The sequence below is a fragment of the Staurois parvus genome, unplaced genomic scaffold (genome assembly GCF_062004578.1).
Source record: "Staurois parvus isolate SC_StPar_1 unplaced genomic scaffold, SC_StPar_1.0 ptg000154l, whole genome shotgun sequence".
Lineage (NCBI taxonomy): Eukaryota > Metazoa > Chordata > Amphibia > Anura > Ranidae > Staurois > Staurois parvus.
Genome location: NW_028317950.1, coordinates 13,423,609 through 13,437,747, shown reverse-complemented (window position 1 = coordinate 13,437,747; position 14,139 = coordinate 13,423,609). Strand labels below are relative to the sequence as shown.

The following is a 14,139-nucleotide window of genomic DNA, read 5'->3' as shown; positions in this document are numbered from 1 at the left end:
GAAAAGTCGGGGGTCGTCTTATACACCGGTATACGGCGAGCCGGTGTCAGGGCGGCACTTTTTTGAGGGGCGGCGCCGCCCCCCCTCCTCCTCCAATGGACACCAAGTACAGGGGTGGGCAGAGGGGCTGCTGTACCTTACCTGGCTTCGGTCCCAGTCCCACGGCGATCCAGTCCAGGAAGTGCGGCTGCTCCTTCTTTCAGTTCGGCTGCTCGATGGTCCCACCGCCCGCTCGGCTCCGCCTCCTCACCGGTAATTGGGCGCCAGCACTGGAAAGGCACACAAGCGACCAATCACCAGTGAGTAGGCGGAGCCGAACAGCCCCGCGAAAATCAAGCGGCCGAACTGAAAGAAGGAGCAGCCGCTCCTCTCCCCCACTGACACTAACGATGGGGCACTATTCCTCCTCCACACTGACACCAACGATGAGGCACTGTTCCTCCCCCACTGACACCAACGATGGGGCACTATTCCTCCTCCCCACTGACACCAACGATGGGGCACTATTCCTCCCCCACTGACACCAATGATGGGGCACTTTTCTCCCCACTGATACCAATGATAGGGCACTATAGCTCCCCCACTGACACCAACGATGGGGCACTATTCCTCCCCCACTGACACCAACCATGGGGCACTATTCCTCCTCCCCACTGACACCAACGATGGGGCATTATTCCTCCTCCCCACTGACACCAACAATGGGGCACTATTCCTCCTCCACTGACACCAATGATGGGGCACTTTTCTCCCCACTGATACCAATGATGGGGCACTATTATCCCCACTGACACCAATGATGGGGCACTATTCCTCCCCCATTGACACCAACCATGGGGCACTATTCCTCCTCCCCACTGACACCAACGATGGGGCACTATTCCTTCCACTGATACCAATGATGGGGCACTATTCCTCCCACTGACACCAATGATGGGGCACAATTCCTGCCACTGATACCAATGATGGGCTGCTATTCCTCCCGCTGACACCAATGATGGGGTGCTATTCCTCCCACTGACACTAATGATGGAGCACTATTCCTCCCACTGACACCAATGATGGGGCACGATTCTTCCCACTGACACCAATGATGGGGCACTATTCCTCCCACTGACCAATGATGGGGCACTATTCCTCCCACTGACACTAATGATGGGACACTATTCCTCACACACTGACACTAATGATGGGGCACCATCATTGGTGTCAGTGGGAGGAATAGTGTCCCATCATTGGTATCAGTGGGAGGAATAGCGCCCCATCATTGGTATCAGTGGGAGGAATAGTGCCCCATCATTGGTGTCAGTGGGAAGAATAGTGCCCCATCATTGGTGTCAGTGGGAGGAATAGTGCCCCATCATTGGTATCAGTGGGAGGAATAGTACCCCATCATTGGTGTCAGTGGATGAAATAGTGCCCCATCATTAGTGTCAATGGGAGGAGTAGTGCCTCATCATTGGTATCAGTGGGAGGAATAGTGCCCCATCATTGGTGTCAGTGGGAGGAGTAGTGCCTCATCATTGGTATCAGTGGGAGGAATCATGCCCCATCATTGGTCTCAGTGGGAGGAATAGCAGCCCATCATTGGAATACCATACTGAAATACCATACCATATTGAAATCAAATCTGGTGTTTTTTCATTTTTATTTGGTGTGCGTTGGAAGAGGGGTAGTCTTATACGGCGAGTATAGCTCAAACCCTATATTTTAACAGGAAAAGTAGGGGGTCGTTTTATACGCCGGCAAATACGGTAAATGTTTTAGCACTGTAAAATATAGCGTAATGTGAATAACTTTTGGTGTGATTTACCAAATGACCTGAAATTTTCAGAATATGTTGCCATAGATAGGGTGTTCTAATGTGTGAAGTTTAGGGGAAATTGGTAAACATCTAAGCTTTTTTTGTACGTTAAGCTACATTAAGCTCCCCAAAAAACAAGCTTAATGTCCCCCATTTTCTTTGTGGAAGTTCAAACTCTATGAAACTTCTAGGACATGTTTGGGACGCTGAGAACTTGGGCTGTGCAAAGTTTCATGTCAATTGATTTTGGTTTAGGCACATTATGGTACGTTAAGCTCATTTTACATTAAGCTGTTCACATTAAATGTTTTAGCACTGTAAAATATAGCTTAATGTGAATAATGTTAGGTGCGATTTACCAAATGACCTGAAATTTTCAGAATATGTTGCCATAGATTGAGTCTTCTACTGTGTGAAGTTTGGGAGAGATTGGTAAACATCTAAGCTCTTTTTTGTACGTTAAGCCACATTAAGCTCCCCAAAAAACAAGCTTAATGTCCCCCATTTTCTTTGTGGAAGGCTGACATCTATGAAGCTTCTAGGACATGTTTGGTAAGTTGAGAACTTGGGCTGTGCAAAGTTTCAAGTCAATTGATTTTGGTTTAGGCACATTATGGTACGTTAAGCTCTTTTTACATTAAGTGGTTCACATTAAATGTTTTAGCACTGTAAAATATAGCTTAATGTGAATAACTTTTGGTGTGATTTACCAAATGACCTGAAATTTTCAGAATATGTTGCCATAGATAGAGTCTTCTACTGTGTGAAGTTTGGGGGAGATTGGTAAACATCTAAGCTGCTTTTTGTATGTTAAGCTACATTAAGCTCCCCAAAAAACAAGCTTAATGTCCCCCATTTTCTTTGTGGAAGTTCAAAATCTATGAAACGTCTAGGACATGTTTGGGACGCTGAGAACTTGGGCTGTGCAAAATTTCAAGTCAATTGATTTTGGTTTAGGCACATTATGGTACGTTAAGCTCTTTTTACATTAAGCTGTTCACATTAAATGTTTTAGCACTGTAAAATATAGCTTAATGTGAATAACTTTTGGTGTGATTTACCAAATGACTAGAAATTTTCAGAATATGTTGCCATAGATAGGGTCTTCTAATGTGTGAAGTTTGGGGGAAATTGGTCAACATCTAAGCTCTTTTTTGTACGTTAAGCCACATTAAGCCCCCCAAAAAACAAGCTTAATGTCCCCCATTTTCTTTGTGGAAGGCTGACATCTATGAAGCTTCTAGGACATGTTTGGGACGTTGAGAACTTGGGCTGTGCAAAGTTTCAAGTCAATTGATTGAGGTTTAGGCACATTATGGTACGTTAAGCTCTTTTTACATTAAGCTCTTCACATTAAATGTTTTAGCACTGTAAAATATAGCGTAATGTGAATAACGTTTGGTGTGATTTACCAAATGACCTGAAATTTTCAGAATATGTTGCCATAGATAGGGTCTTCTAATGTGTGAAGTTTGGGGGAGATTGGTCAACATCTAAGCTCTTTTTTGTCCGTTAAGCTACATTAAGCTCCCCAAAAAACAAGCTTAATGTGCCCCATTTTCTTTGTGGAAGGCTGAAAATCTATGAAACTTCTAGGACATGTTTGGGACGTTGAGAACTTGGGCTGTGCAAAGTTTCAAGTCAATTGATTAAGATTTAGACAGTTTATTACACATTAAGCTACATTAAGCCATTTTCACATTAAATGTTTTAGTCTGTCCCCTCGGTTAAAAAGCAGAAGCCGTCAGCAGCGTGAGCAGACGACAGAGGCACATGGCGCAGGGTGGCGGTGGAGGCAGCAGTATTCGGAAGCCAAACACAGGCCTCGGTTAAAAAGCGGAAGCCGTCAGCAGCGTGAGCAGACGACAGAGGCACATGGCGCAGGGTGGCGGTGGAGGCAGCAGCAATGGAAGGCCATACAGCACCCTATCACAAAATGGAACCCACCAACAGTGTAAGGAGACCTGAAAGTGGCACATGGCGCAGGGTGGCGGTGGAGGCAGCAGTATTCGGAAGACATACACAGGCCTAGGTTTAAAACTGGAACCCAGCAGCGTGAGCAGACGACAAAGACGCACATGGCAGAGGATGGATCTGGCAGCAGTATGAGAAGGCGGTACAGGGGCCCGTGGCACAGTGTGGTGATGGGGCTACAGCAACTGGATGCCAGAAAGTGGCCGATAGGGCTATATACTGCATGGAATTATAAAGGTGTAAAGACAGCGGCCTATTTGTCCCTAATAACATGTTTGGGGCATGATTCATGGCGGATTTAGTCAGTTGTGTCAGGAACTGGTGGTTTGAAATCCAGACTAATCCACGCCTGATTCATTTTCACAAACGTGAGTCTCTCCACACTTTGGGTGGACAGTCGTGTCCTCCGCGGAGTTACAATACCTCCTGCCGCACTAAACACGCGCTCCGATGCCACGCTACTGGCTGGGCATGACAGCCTTTCAAGGGCAAATTCAGCTAGTTGGGGCCAAAGGTCAAGTTTCGTTGCCCAGTAGTCAAGGGGATTGTCTACCTCGGTTGGCAGGGTGCTGTCCAGGTAGGCCCAAGCCTGTTGTTTGAGGTCCTGCTCCAGGTCCACCTGATGCTGCTGCTGCTGCGGCTGGTTAGTAGTTTCCTCACTGCGCTGGTGAAGAAAGCTAATCATCATCGACTGCAGACTGAGGCAGCCGCTGCTGGTGGAGCTGCCACTGCTCCTACCACCCCTCCCCTGCTGCCATGGCAGCGGAACGCGAGCGCACAGGGCCCACAGTGTCTGAGGATGGACGTTGGCGCAGAAAGGCAGAGACCAACTGACTACATAGGTGGTTTTTATAGTACTTTATTTTGGCCTCCCACTCAGCAGGTGTGAAAAAGGCCACCATTTTTGAACGGTAGCGAGGGTCCAACAAGGTGGACAGCCAAAAGTCATCCCTCTGTCTGATGGTTATTATTCGGCTGTCGCTACGCAAGCAAGCGAGCATGCTATGGGCCATTTGTGCCAAGGAATGCGAGGGACTCCCTGCCTCCATCTCCACAGCATACTGCCACGGTGCGTCTGGGTCCTCTGTCTCCTCCTCCTCCTCTACCAGATGCTCCTGCTCCTCCACTCCTGTCCGCTGAGTGGAAAAACCACCCATTTCACTCAATAATTCCTGAGCACCAATGTCCTCCTCTACCTCCTCCTCTTCTTCCTGTCCTGCCCCCACAGGGGTCATGTGGCGTTGAGATCTGTGCGCCACGTCTACCGCACCCTGACCAGCCATTGTTAACAGCATTTGTTCCAGGACGTGCAACAGAGGAATGACGTCGTTCATCCCATAGTCCTGCCGACTCACGAATAGCGTGGCCTCCTCAAAGGGCCTGAGCAAGCGGCAGGTGTCACGCATGAGCTGCCAATGGCTGACATCGAAGTTACACAGGGGAGTACCTTTATCCGCTTGTAACATCAGGAAATCGGTGATGGCCTTTCGCTGTTCGTAAAGGTGGTCTAACATATGTAGGGTTGAATTCCACCTTGTTGCAACGTCGCAGATCAGGCGATGCTGTGGAATTCCGTTCTGCCGCTGCAGCTCAAGGAGGGTGTGCTTTGCGGTGTAGGAATGGCTGAAATGCATGCAAAGTTTACGTGACATTTTAAGGATGTCTTGCAGTGGGATGGTGGATTTTAGGAACCGCTTGACAACCAGATTGAACACGTGAGCCATGCATGGCGCATGGCACAACCTTCCTTGACGCAGAGCAGACACCATGTTCTTTCCGTTGTCGGTCAACATGGTTCCGATTTTCAGTTTGCGCGGAGACAGCCATCTGTCGATTTCTCTGTTCATTACACTCAGAAGTTCCTCCCCTGTGTCACCTGGTTCGCCAAGGCATACCAGGTGCAGCACAGCGTGACACCGTTGCGCCCTGCACATGTGATATGCCGGTCGGGTAATGGGACTTGGCACGGGGGTGGCGGCTGAGGACACGGCGGAAAAAGAGGTGGTAGAGGCGGACATCTTTGCTGGACCAAGGACGTGCAAACGTGGAGGAAAAAGCGGCATGACCTGTCCAAGTTGCTGGTGCGGCTGTGCCGGCACCACGTTCACCCAGTGGGCCGTAAATGACATGTACTGTCCCTGACCGTAGTTACAGCTCCACACGTCGGCGCTGCCGTGCACTTTGGCAGAGACCGACATGCTCAAAGACTGGCCCACCATCTCTTCTACATGTGAATGCAGGGCTGGCACTGCCTTTTTGGCGAAGAAATGCCGGCTTGCACTCTCCACCGCGGCTCGGCACAAGCCATCATTTCTCGGAAAGGTGCTGAGTCCACCACTTGGAAAGGGAGGGACTGCAGCACCAGCAACTTGGACAGGAGGACGTTCAGCTTCTGCACCGTCTGGTGCGTGCTCGCAAACTGTTGTCTCTTGGAAACGGATTCCAAGAAAGACTGCTGACGGAATCCGTGAAGAGGAGTAGCAGGAGAAGGAGCATCTGAACGAGCGGAAGATGCCAACGAGCGACAACTCCCCTCAGCAGAGGTGTTGGAGCCTTGACTGGCTGATAGAGGGCGATTGACGTCGGGTGACGGAGCAAGTAACGGAGCGGGTGATGGAGCGGGGGCTGGGGCAGGCAGAACCGCCGTATCTTTATCACGGTTTTCCCAGGCCACCGAATGGCGACGCTGCATATGGTGACGCAACGCTGTAGTCCCAACATGGGCCCCCTGGCCACGCTTGACTTTCTGGCCACATAGTCGACATACGGCTACGTTTACTTCCTCGGGTGGCTTGAGGAAAAATTGCCACACCGCCGAGTAGGAAACTTTGCCCCCCGCTACTCCTCACTGGCTGACTGCTACTTCCTCCGTGCACACCGGCACCACTACTGGCCGTGGTGGTAGGCTGCAGTGGAGCTGGTGCTCTACTCCGTGGCCGTTTGCCTCCACTGACACTGCTGCGACCCTGCTGCCTCCTGGGCAACCCACCGACTGTTTTGCTCGCTGCCAAGCTGGCACCCTCTTCTCCTGATGATGCGGAAGCAATAGCCTGATGACGACGAGGCTGCCAAGTGCGATCAGCCTCATCATCATCAATTAGGGTCTCCGCATCACTACTAGCCCCCTCGGCTGCGTGTGGGTCAGGAGACAGACCTGTCTCTAGACCGGCTACCGAGCCACTCTCCTCGCCAGTACTTCTTCACCTGGCTGCTGAAGAGGCGGATGTCTCCCCCCGTTCCTGACCGCCCTCTGTTAGCTCTTCCTCACTGTACAGTGGGGCTGAGCCCACAGCATGCGATACTTCGCTTGGTGAGGGAACACCAAAGGACAGGGGCAGGTAGAGGACACGTGATTTCAGTGGGCTTGCTCCCGGGCCATGCCAACTAACGGTTGTGTCTGACGTACCCACCGACCGTTGGCTGTAGGTGTCAGAGGTGACCTGGGAAGAGGAAGATGACCGAGTCAACCAATCGATGACGGCAGGGTTGTCGGTGGAGACACGACCGCTGGATGACACCGGGAGCACTGGCCTCTGGCTGCGACTAGTGCTGCCTCGACCCCTTCCTCTGCTGCCACGTCTGCTCGCTCCTGAAACATTGCCTCCTCTGCCACTCCTCTGCGTGTTGTCTGACATACTCTTTAATTCAATAAGCACCCCAAAAATAAAACCGGATTTAACTCTTTGAACGTACAATAGTGGTTGTGAAGCAGAAAGTCAGTTTATTTAGCACAATCGGTCAATTGCAGCTTGCCGTTGGCTGTAAACTGTACGTTTATGTCACTGGAATGCACTAATCACCCAAAAAATATTACCGCCACCCGGCGTGTATATGGATTTAACTCTTTGAACGTACAATAGTGGTTGTGAAGCAGAAAGTCAGTTTATTGTACACAATCGGTCAATTGCAGCTTGCCGTTGGCTGGAAACTGTACGTTTATGTCACTGGAATGCACTAATCACCCAAAAAATATTACCGCCACCCGGCGTGTAAATGGATCTAACTCTTTGAACGTACAATAGTGGTTGTGAAGCAGAAAGTCAGTTTATTTAGCACAATCGGTCAATTGCAGCTTGCCGTTGGCTGGAAACTGTACATTTATGTCACTGGAATGCACTAATCACCCAAAAAATATTACCGCCACCCGGCGTGTAAATGGATCTAACTCTTTGAACGTACAATAGTGGTTGTGAAGCAGAAAGTCAGTTTATTTAGCACAATCGGTCAATTGCAGCTTGCCGTTGGCTGTAAACTGTACGTTTGTGTCACTGGAATGCACTAATCACCCAAAAAATATTACCGCCAGCCGGCGTGTAAATGGATTTAACTCTTTGAACGTACAATAGTGGTTGTGAAGCAGAAAGTCAGTTTATTTAGCACAATCGGTCAATTGCAGCTTGCCGTTGGCTGGAAACTGTACGTTTATGTCACTGGAATGCACTAATCACCCAAAAAATATTACCGCCACCCGGCGTGTAAATGGATCTAACTCTTTGAACGTACAATAGTGGTTGTGAAGCAGAAAGTCAGTTTATTGTACACAATCGGTCAATTGCAGCTTGCCGTTGGCTGGAAACTGTACGTTTGTGTCACTGGAATGCACTAATCACCCAAAAAATATTACCGCCAGCCGGTGTGTAAATGGATTTAACTCTTTGAACGTACAATAGTGGTTGTGAAGCAGAAAGTAACGATTCTGTGTCCCCGAGTAACAATTCTGTGTCCCTGAGTAACGATTCTGTGTCCCTGAGTAACAATTCTGTGTCCCTGAGTAACGATTCTGTGTCCCTGAGTAACGATTCTGTGTCCCTGAGTAACGATTCTGTGTCCCTGAGTAACAATTCTGTGTCCCTGAGTAACGATTCTATGTCCCTGAGTAACGATTCTGTGTCCCTGAGTAACGATTCTGTGTCCCTGAGTAACGATTCTGTGGCCCTAAAGTCTCTGTGGCCCTAACTCTGTCCCTTAATGCACACAGGTCTGTCTCTCTTGAATGACCGGAGGCTAATGGAGAATTCTAAGATGGCCGCGATTTATAGCTCCACCATTACACAGTGCTGGCTGGCTGCTGATTGGCTAATGCGATCACATGTCATGAATGAATGCATTATGGGTCAGCGCGCCTTGTCTGCGCGCCTTCCCAGAGATCCCCGCTCCGTCGCCACACATGTCGCCGCCATTTTTGGGAAAATTCGATTTGTGCATCCGAAGTTTGCTAATCTTCGGATTCGTCGCGAATCGAATTTTTCCAAATCTTCGAAACGAATTCCACTTCGTCATGTTCGATTCGCTCATCTCTAGATGTGATGTTCAGAACACTCCTGGTCTGTTTGCACGTTGCATGTGCATGTTGAGCTGGGTCTGAGTCGCTTGTATTCATTACACACGCTGTCTATACTGGTGTCAGTCTGGACACCTTGCTTGTAAGTGCATTTCTTCATTAAATTTTGATGCTTTTTAAAACATACTGCACCATGATTGTTCACTTTTTTCTTTCGAGTGACTGTCTGATTGTTAGATTTCCAGAGTTATGAAAAAACTCTATTAATATTTCTAGGTTCTTGTAGATGGTTGTGGGAAGAAATCCTTATGAAAACCAGGTCAGTATGAGCAGTGTGACTTTATTTGATCACACACCAAAAATACAAAGTCAATAAAAAACAGTAAATTCAGACATATGTAGCTTAAAATGAAATAAAAATAAAGAATAAATTGCCTTGGATATTAGGAAATAATGTAGTTCCTTTGCATAGCTTAGATAGAAGTTTTCTTGGCCTAGTTTAAGAAATGACCATGTGAGATTCAATTTCTTTTGTTCTTTGTCCAAGCATGTGCTTTGAGTAAGAGTGTGTGAAAAGAATGTCTCTGTGTGTGTGAGTGAATGAAGTGAAGTGTAGTCTATCTGAGAAACTTCTGCCTCGTTGTTTGAAAAGCTGCATACTTAAAATGCATAAGAAATTAGATCCTCCCATTAAGCTTTGTTTCAAATTCGCGGGCTTCTAAACCACTCCCATAATCACTCCTAGTTTGAATAGAAACAGATGTTCCCATTCAAACCACCAAGTCATTATCATGATTGACATACAGACTATGAGAAAGGTTTCTGAAGTTCTTATATTACATACAACTGTCAAAATCCATGATTTATGACTACAATTTAAACTCTCAGACTCATTAAACGAATTCACAGTATGGTATACATTACATGAGTATTTTAAAAGAAAACATGACTTTAAACCTCTACTGATTACCTAGACTCAAACACAAATAATTCACATCTGACCACTTAAATACAAAACCTCACATTCACATCCAATTAATAGGGGATATATTCTGCCAGCATATATTTCAAAAACTACTAAAGACCGAATTAAAGTTTGGATATTAAAAAATTAATATTACATTCCCCTCTGAAATATGAAATTCATATTAATTTATAACAAGCACACATCATTTATATCACAAACACTCAGGTTTTGATTTAGTAATCTCAAATGTATCATTATTTGTAACTGAGTCAGCATAACCAGAAAGTAGTTTCCTCTGAAGTATATCTTGTAATAGATTATCTCCTTTCCTAATTTCACTTCTAATTCGCTTATAGAAACTGTTCATTTTACACATCAAACATAATTGAAATATAATACATAATATGATAATAATAAAAATAATTATTACAGGATGTAATAAAATATTTCCTGCTGCAGATGCAATTGAAGTTTTTCCCAACATTGATACAGTACGTTTAAATTTTGACCACCAAGAATGACCTGAAAATTCAGACCATTCATGTTCTATATCTTTTAAACTCCCTTGTTCATGTTTAAATAATATTTCTGCTTTTTGAAGTTCATCTGATAATGCTATCAGTAAACCTTCATCTTTTTGAATAACATTTGCCCAATCTCTCCATGGGAATTCATCCACTTGAGATATATTGTACTGTATGGGAAGAGCACTTATATTTTTCATAAGCATGTTTGTTAAATTCATTCTCATCCCATTAACACTTATTGCTGAAATATCTCCTTCTATACAGAACAAACCTCGACTTAAGTTTTCTGTATGTGTACAAGAAGAGAAGAAGGATTGAACCCTTTCTGAGTCAGACATAACTTGAAAACAAACTTTCTTTTTATCTACAATTGAGATTAACTCAGAAGTGGTTTTAACCTTTTCTATCCTTGCTGAACATAGAGTATGGTTATGGTAACAAGAATGAAATATACCTTTGTCTTGATTAGGTAGACAAATCACTTTAGACTGAAACTGTAAACATGAAGACAGATCTAATTGTTCTAACTCAAAATTATTATCAGTAAATGCAAAATCTGTATATTGCAGATGATAATATAGTAACTGTGTGTTGCTAACTGGTAATCCCAAGACAGTGATTGGAACCAATATTTGTTCTTTTCCTGCTACAGGAATCATTGAAGAACTATAACATATGTTCTGATAACATCCAATCCACTTATTTACCCACAGATCAGTATGATTTATGGCATATACATACTCTCTTGGTAAATTTTGTACAATACCTATAGGAGTTATTCCACTTTGAAAAGCTTGAGCTATTATTTTAAAATTTGTGGAATATTCCATCTGAATTTCTAAACATGCTCTGGCTATATGGGAATGCTGTTCACTTGACATTAAATTAAGAGTAATATTCTCTAAGTGTAATATAGATGGACCCATAATATTGGCTGTTTTAATCACCATATTTTCCAATATTTGATTCAAGTTTCTTTGTACTTTAATACTATTGCTTCCCACTAAACCGGCTGTCTCGAGATCAGACTTTAGTGTACTAATGTCCATGCTATTTGTAATACTACCAATAGTACCTATTCCTCCTAAAATACCTTCAACTATACCACGTTTATTCCTGTGAGGATTCCTAATATCAGTACCAAACCATCTTTCAATACCTAATTCCATGTTAACCAGATGTTCTTTACATTGTGGAAACCTTGTTGAGATTTTCCATTCTGAAATGTTAAAGTTCCACACTATAATAACAAACTTTCCTTCTCTCAACAGAAGTCTGGTCTGGAAATGGTTAATTTGGAAGGGACTGGCTGGAATAAATTTCTTATCCATACACTGTGTTCTTTTAGGGGATAGTACAATTACATTTGTATTTACACATTTCTTCGGATAATTTTCTATTGATATGCAGCATTCATATATATCTGTATCATTAATTGATATAGTGTTTTGATGATACACAAAGTTATCATTATCCCAGTTCAAATTACCAAAAATACTTTTATGGATAACATCAGTTTTATCATGAAGAAAACTTCCCAAAAATTCACCATTCCTTTTCCAAGTTAATAATGAATTTTGAGGTAGGTGTATTTGTATATTACACATCAAATTCAGATTATCCTTTCCTTCTACAAGTCTTAATGATTGAGGAGATATTTTTATCTCTGGGACAATCAAATCTACCACAGTAACAATTACTTTGACTTTAGTTTGAACCAAAGCTCTTGTCACTTGGAAATCCCATATTTTCACTATGTCCTCTTTTTCATTACCATTTATATTCAAATGTTCAGGATCAAGAAAGTGTGAATAACTTTGTAATTGATACCAAATATCTGTTTTAGAACTTCCTATATTTCCAGTATTTAACATGTCTATGGAAATATCTCCTGACCAAATAGTAGGTTCATTTCCCTTTAAAACTATTAACCAGTATCCCATATCGGATAAATTACATTCAAAGTTACTAGTTTCGTTATTGATCCTATAAAATCCTTGCATTTTAACAAATTTTGATTTAGACTCTATTTTAGCTCTAACTTCAATATCATTATTATGAACGAAATACAATTCCGAACAACAAGTTCTCCCATAACCTATGCACATATATCCTAGCAAGTCTTCAGCTGTATTAATGTTACTGTCTTTAGGAAAAAATCTTTTGTTCCTAATAAGTGTAGTGTTTTTCTTATGTAGGGCTTCAGTCTTGTTAACTTTTGCATTGCTGGAAAAGTTTATGTTGTAGATTACTAATATTGTCATTGTCACTAAGAAAAAAATCGATCCTGTAATAAGTCTTTTCTTTCTACTGCTTTGATTTTCCTTATGTTCTTTTGTTGTAATGTTTATTTTTCTTTGGAATCTGCGATGCTTTGTTTCTTCCGGATTATTGAAATCCATGTCTGCAAAAGAAATGCAGTATCATTATCTCGGTATAAACAATTTGCATTGGTCACTGTGCACCCACATTGTTTGTTGTCTGCGCGCATTTTTTACTGAATTAAGAGGTCTTTGCACTTGTACCATTACTCCTTGAACATCCAAAATATCAAATGGACCTTCCCAGTTGCTTTGCCATGGTCCAGTTTTTCTGAAAGTTTTTACCATTACTTGTCCTCCTTTTTCGAACTTAGAAGAATGTGGAGGAACCATTTTTTGCATGCGAGTAGCTGCATGTGGTACAATAGTGTTCAGATTGTCTTGCAACATCTGTAACCACTTTGTTTTTTCTATTGCCTCTTTTTGCGGCGTTGATAAGAACGGTTCATGGGGAAAAACAATACGCATTTTCCTTCCTGTCATTAACTCAAAAGGAGAATACTGTGTTGCAGAAGATGTTGTACTTCTGACACTCATCAGAACCAATGGTACAGCATCAACCCAAGTATTTCCTCTGTCTAATAACATTTTTGCAATCCTTGATTTGACAGTCCTATTCATTCTTTCCACAATACCTGCAGATTGTGGATGATAGGGCACATGAAATCTCTGTTGTATACCCAAGATTTTACACATTGCCTGCATTATTTTACCTGTGAAGTGGGTTCCTCTGTCACTACTGAGGTTTGTTGGTATACCCCAGACTGGAAAAACATGATTAATTAGCATTTTAGCAGTTGTTAATGCATCATCTTTGCGAACAGGCAAGATTTCAATCCATTTCGAGAAAACATCAACTACAACTAAAGCATACCTGTACCCATTTTTACCTGTAGGTAACGGTCCTATATAGTCTAGTTGTAATGTGGACCATGGTCCATCTGCTGGAGGAGTTCTTTGTAATGGAGGTTTTTGACCCTTTGGTCGAGGATTCACTTGAGCACAGATTAGACAAGATTGAACTACACTGTCTACTGTTTCTTCCATTTTGTCCCAGTAAAATTTTTCCTTGAGTATTTCAAGCAATCTTTGTTTACCTATGTGACCTAGGCTTTCGTGATTGTATTTTGTAAATTCTACCTGTAGATGCTGCGGTATAACAGGACGCAGAAACCCGTGTAAGTCATGAAACAAAATTCCGTATTCACATACAAAGGGAAATTTTGGATCAACCTGAGAAGCAGAAAGAGATGGATCCCTTTTCT

General features: G+C 43.6%; 2 protein-coding genes across 2 annotated transcripts in view; one reads left to right on the top strand and one right to left on the bottom strand.

Moving 5' to 3' along the window:
• The window catches only part of LOC149463526 (ficolin-1-B-like), a 638,327-nt gene that overhangs the window by 128,145 nt on the left and 496,043 nt on the right, over positions 1-14,139 (top strand). The window lies entirely within an intron of this gene.
• LOC149463532 (uncharacterized) lies at positions 9,384-12,755 on the bottom strand. Its single transcript, XM_089675064.1, has one exon. The coding sequence runs from the start codon at positions 12,659-12,661 to the stop codon at positions 10,238-10,240; it is 2,424 nt and encodes an 807-aa protein (XP_089531190.1). The 5' UTR covers positions 12,662-12,755; the 3' UTR covers positions 9,384-10,237.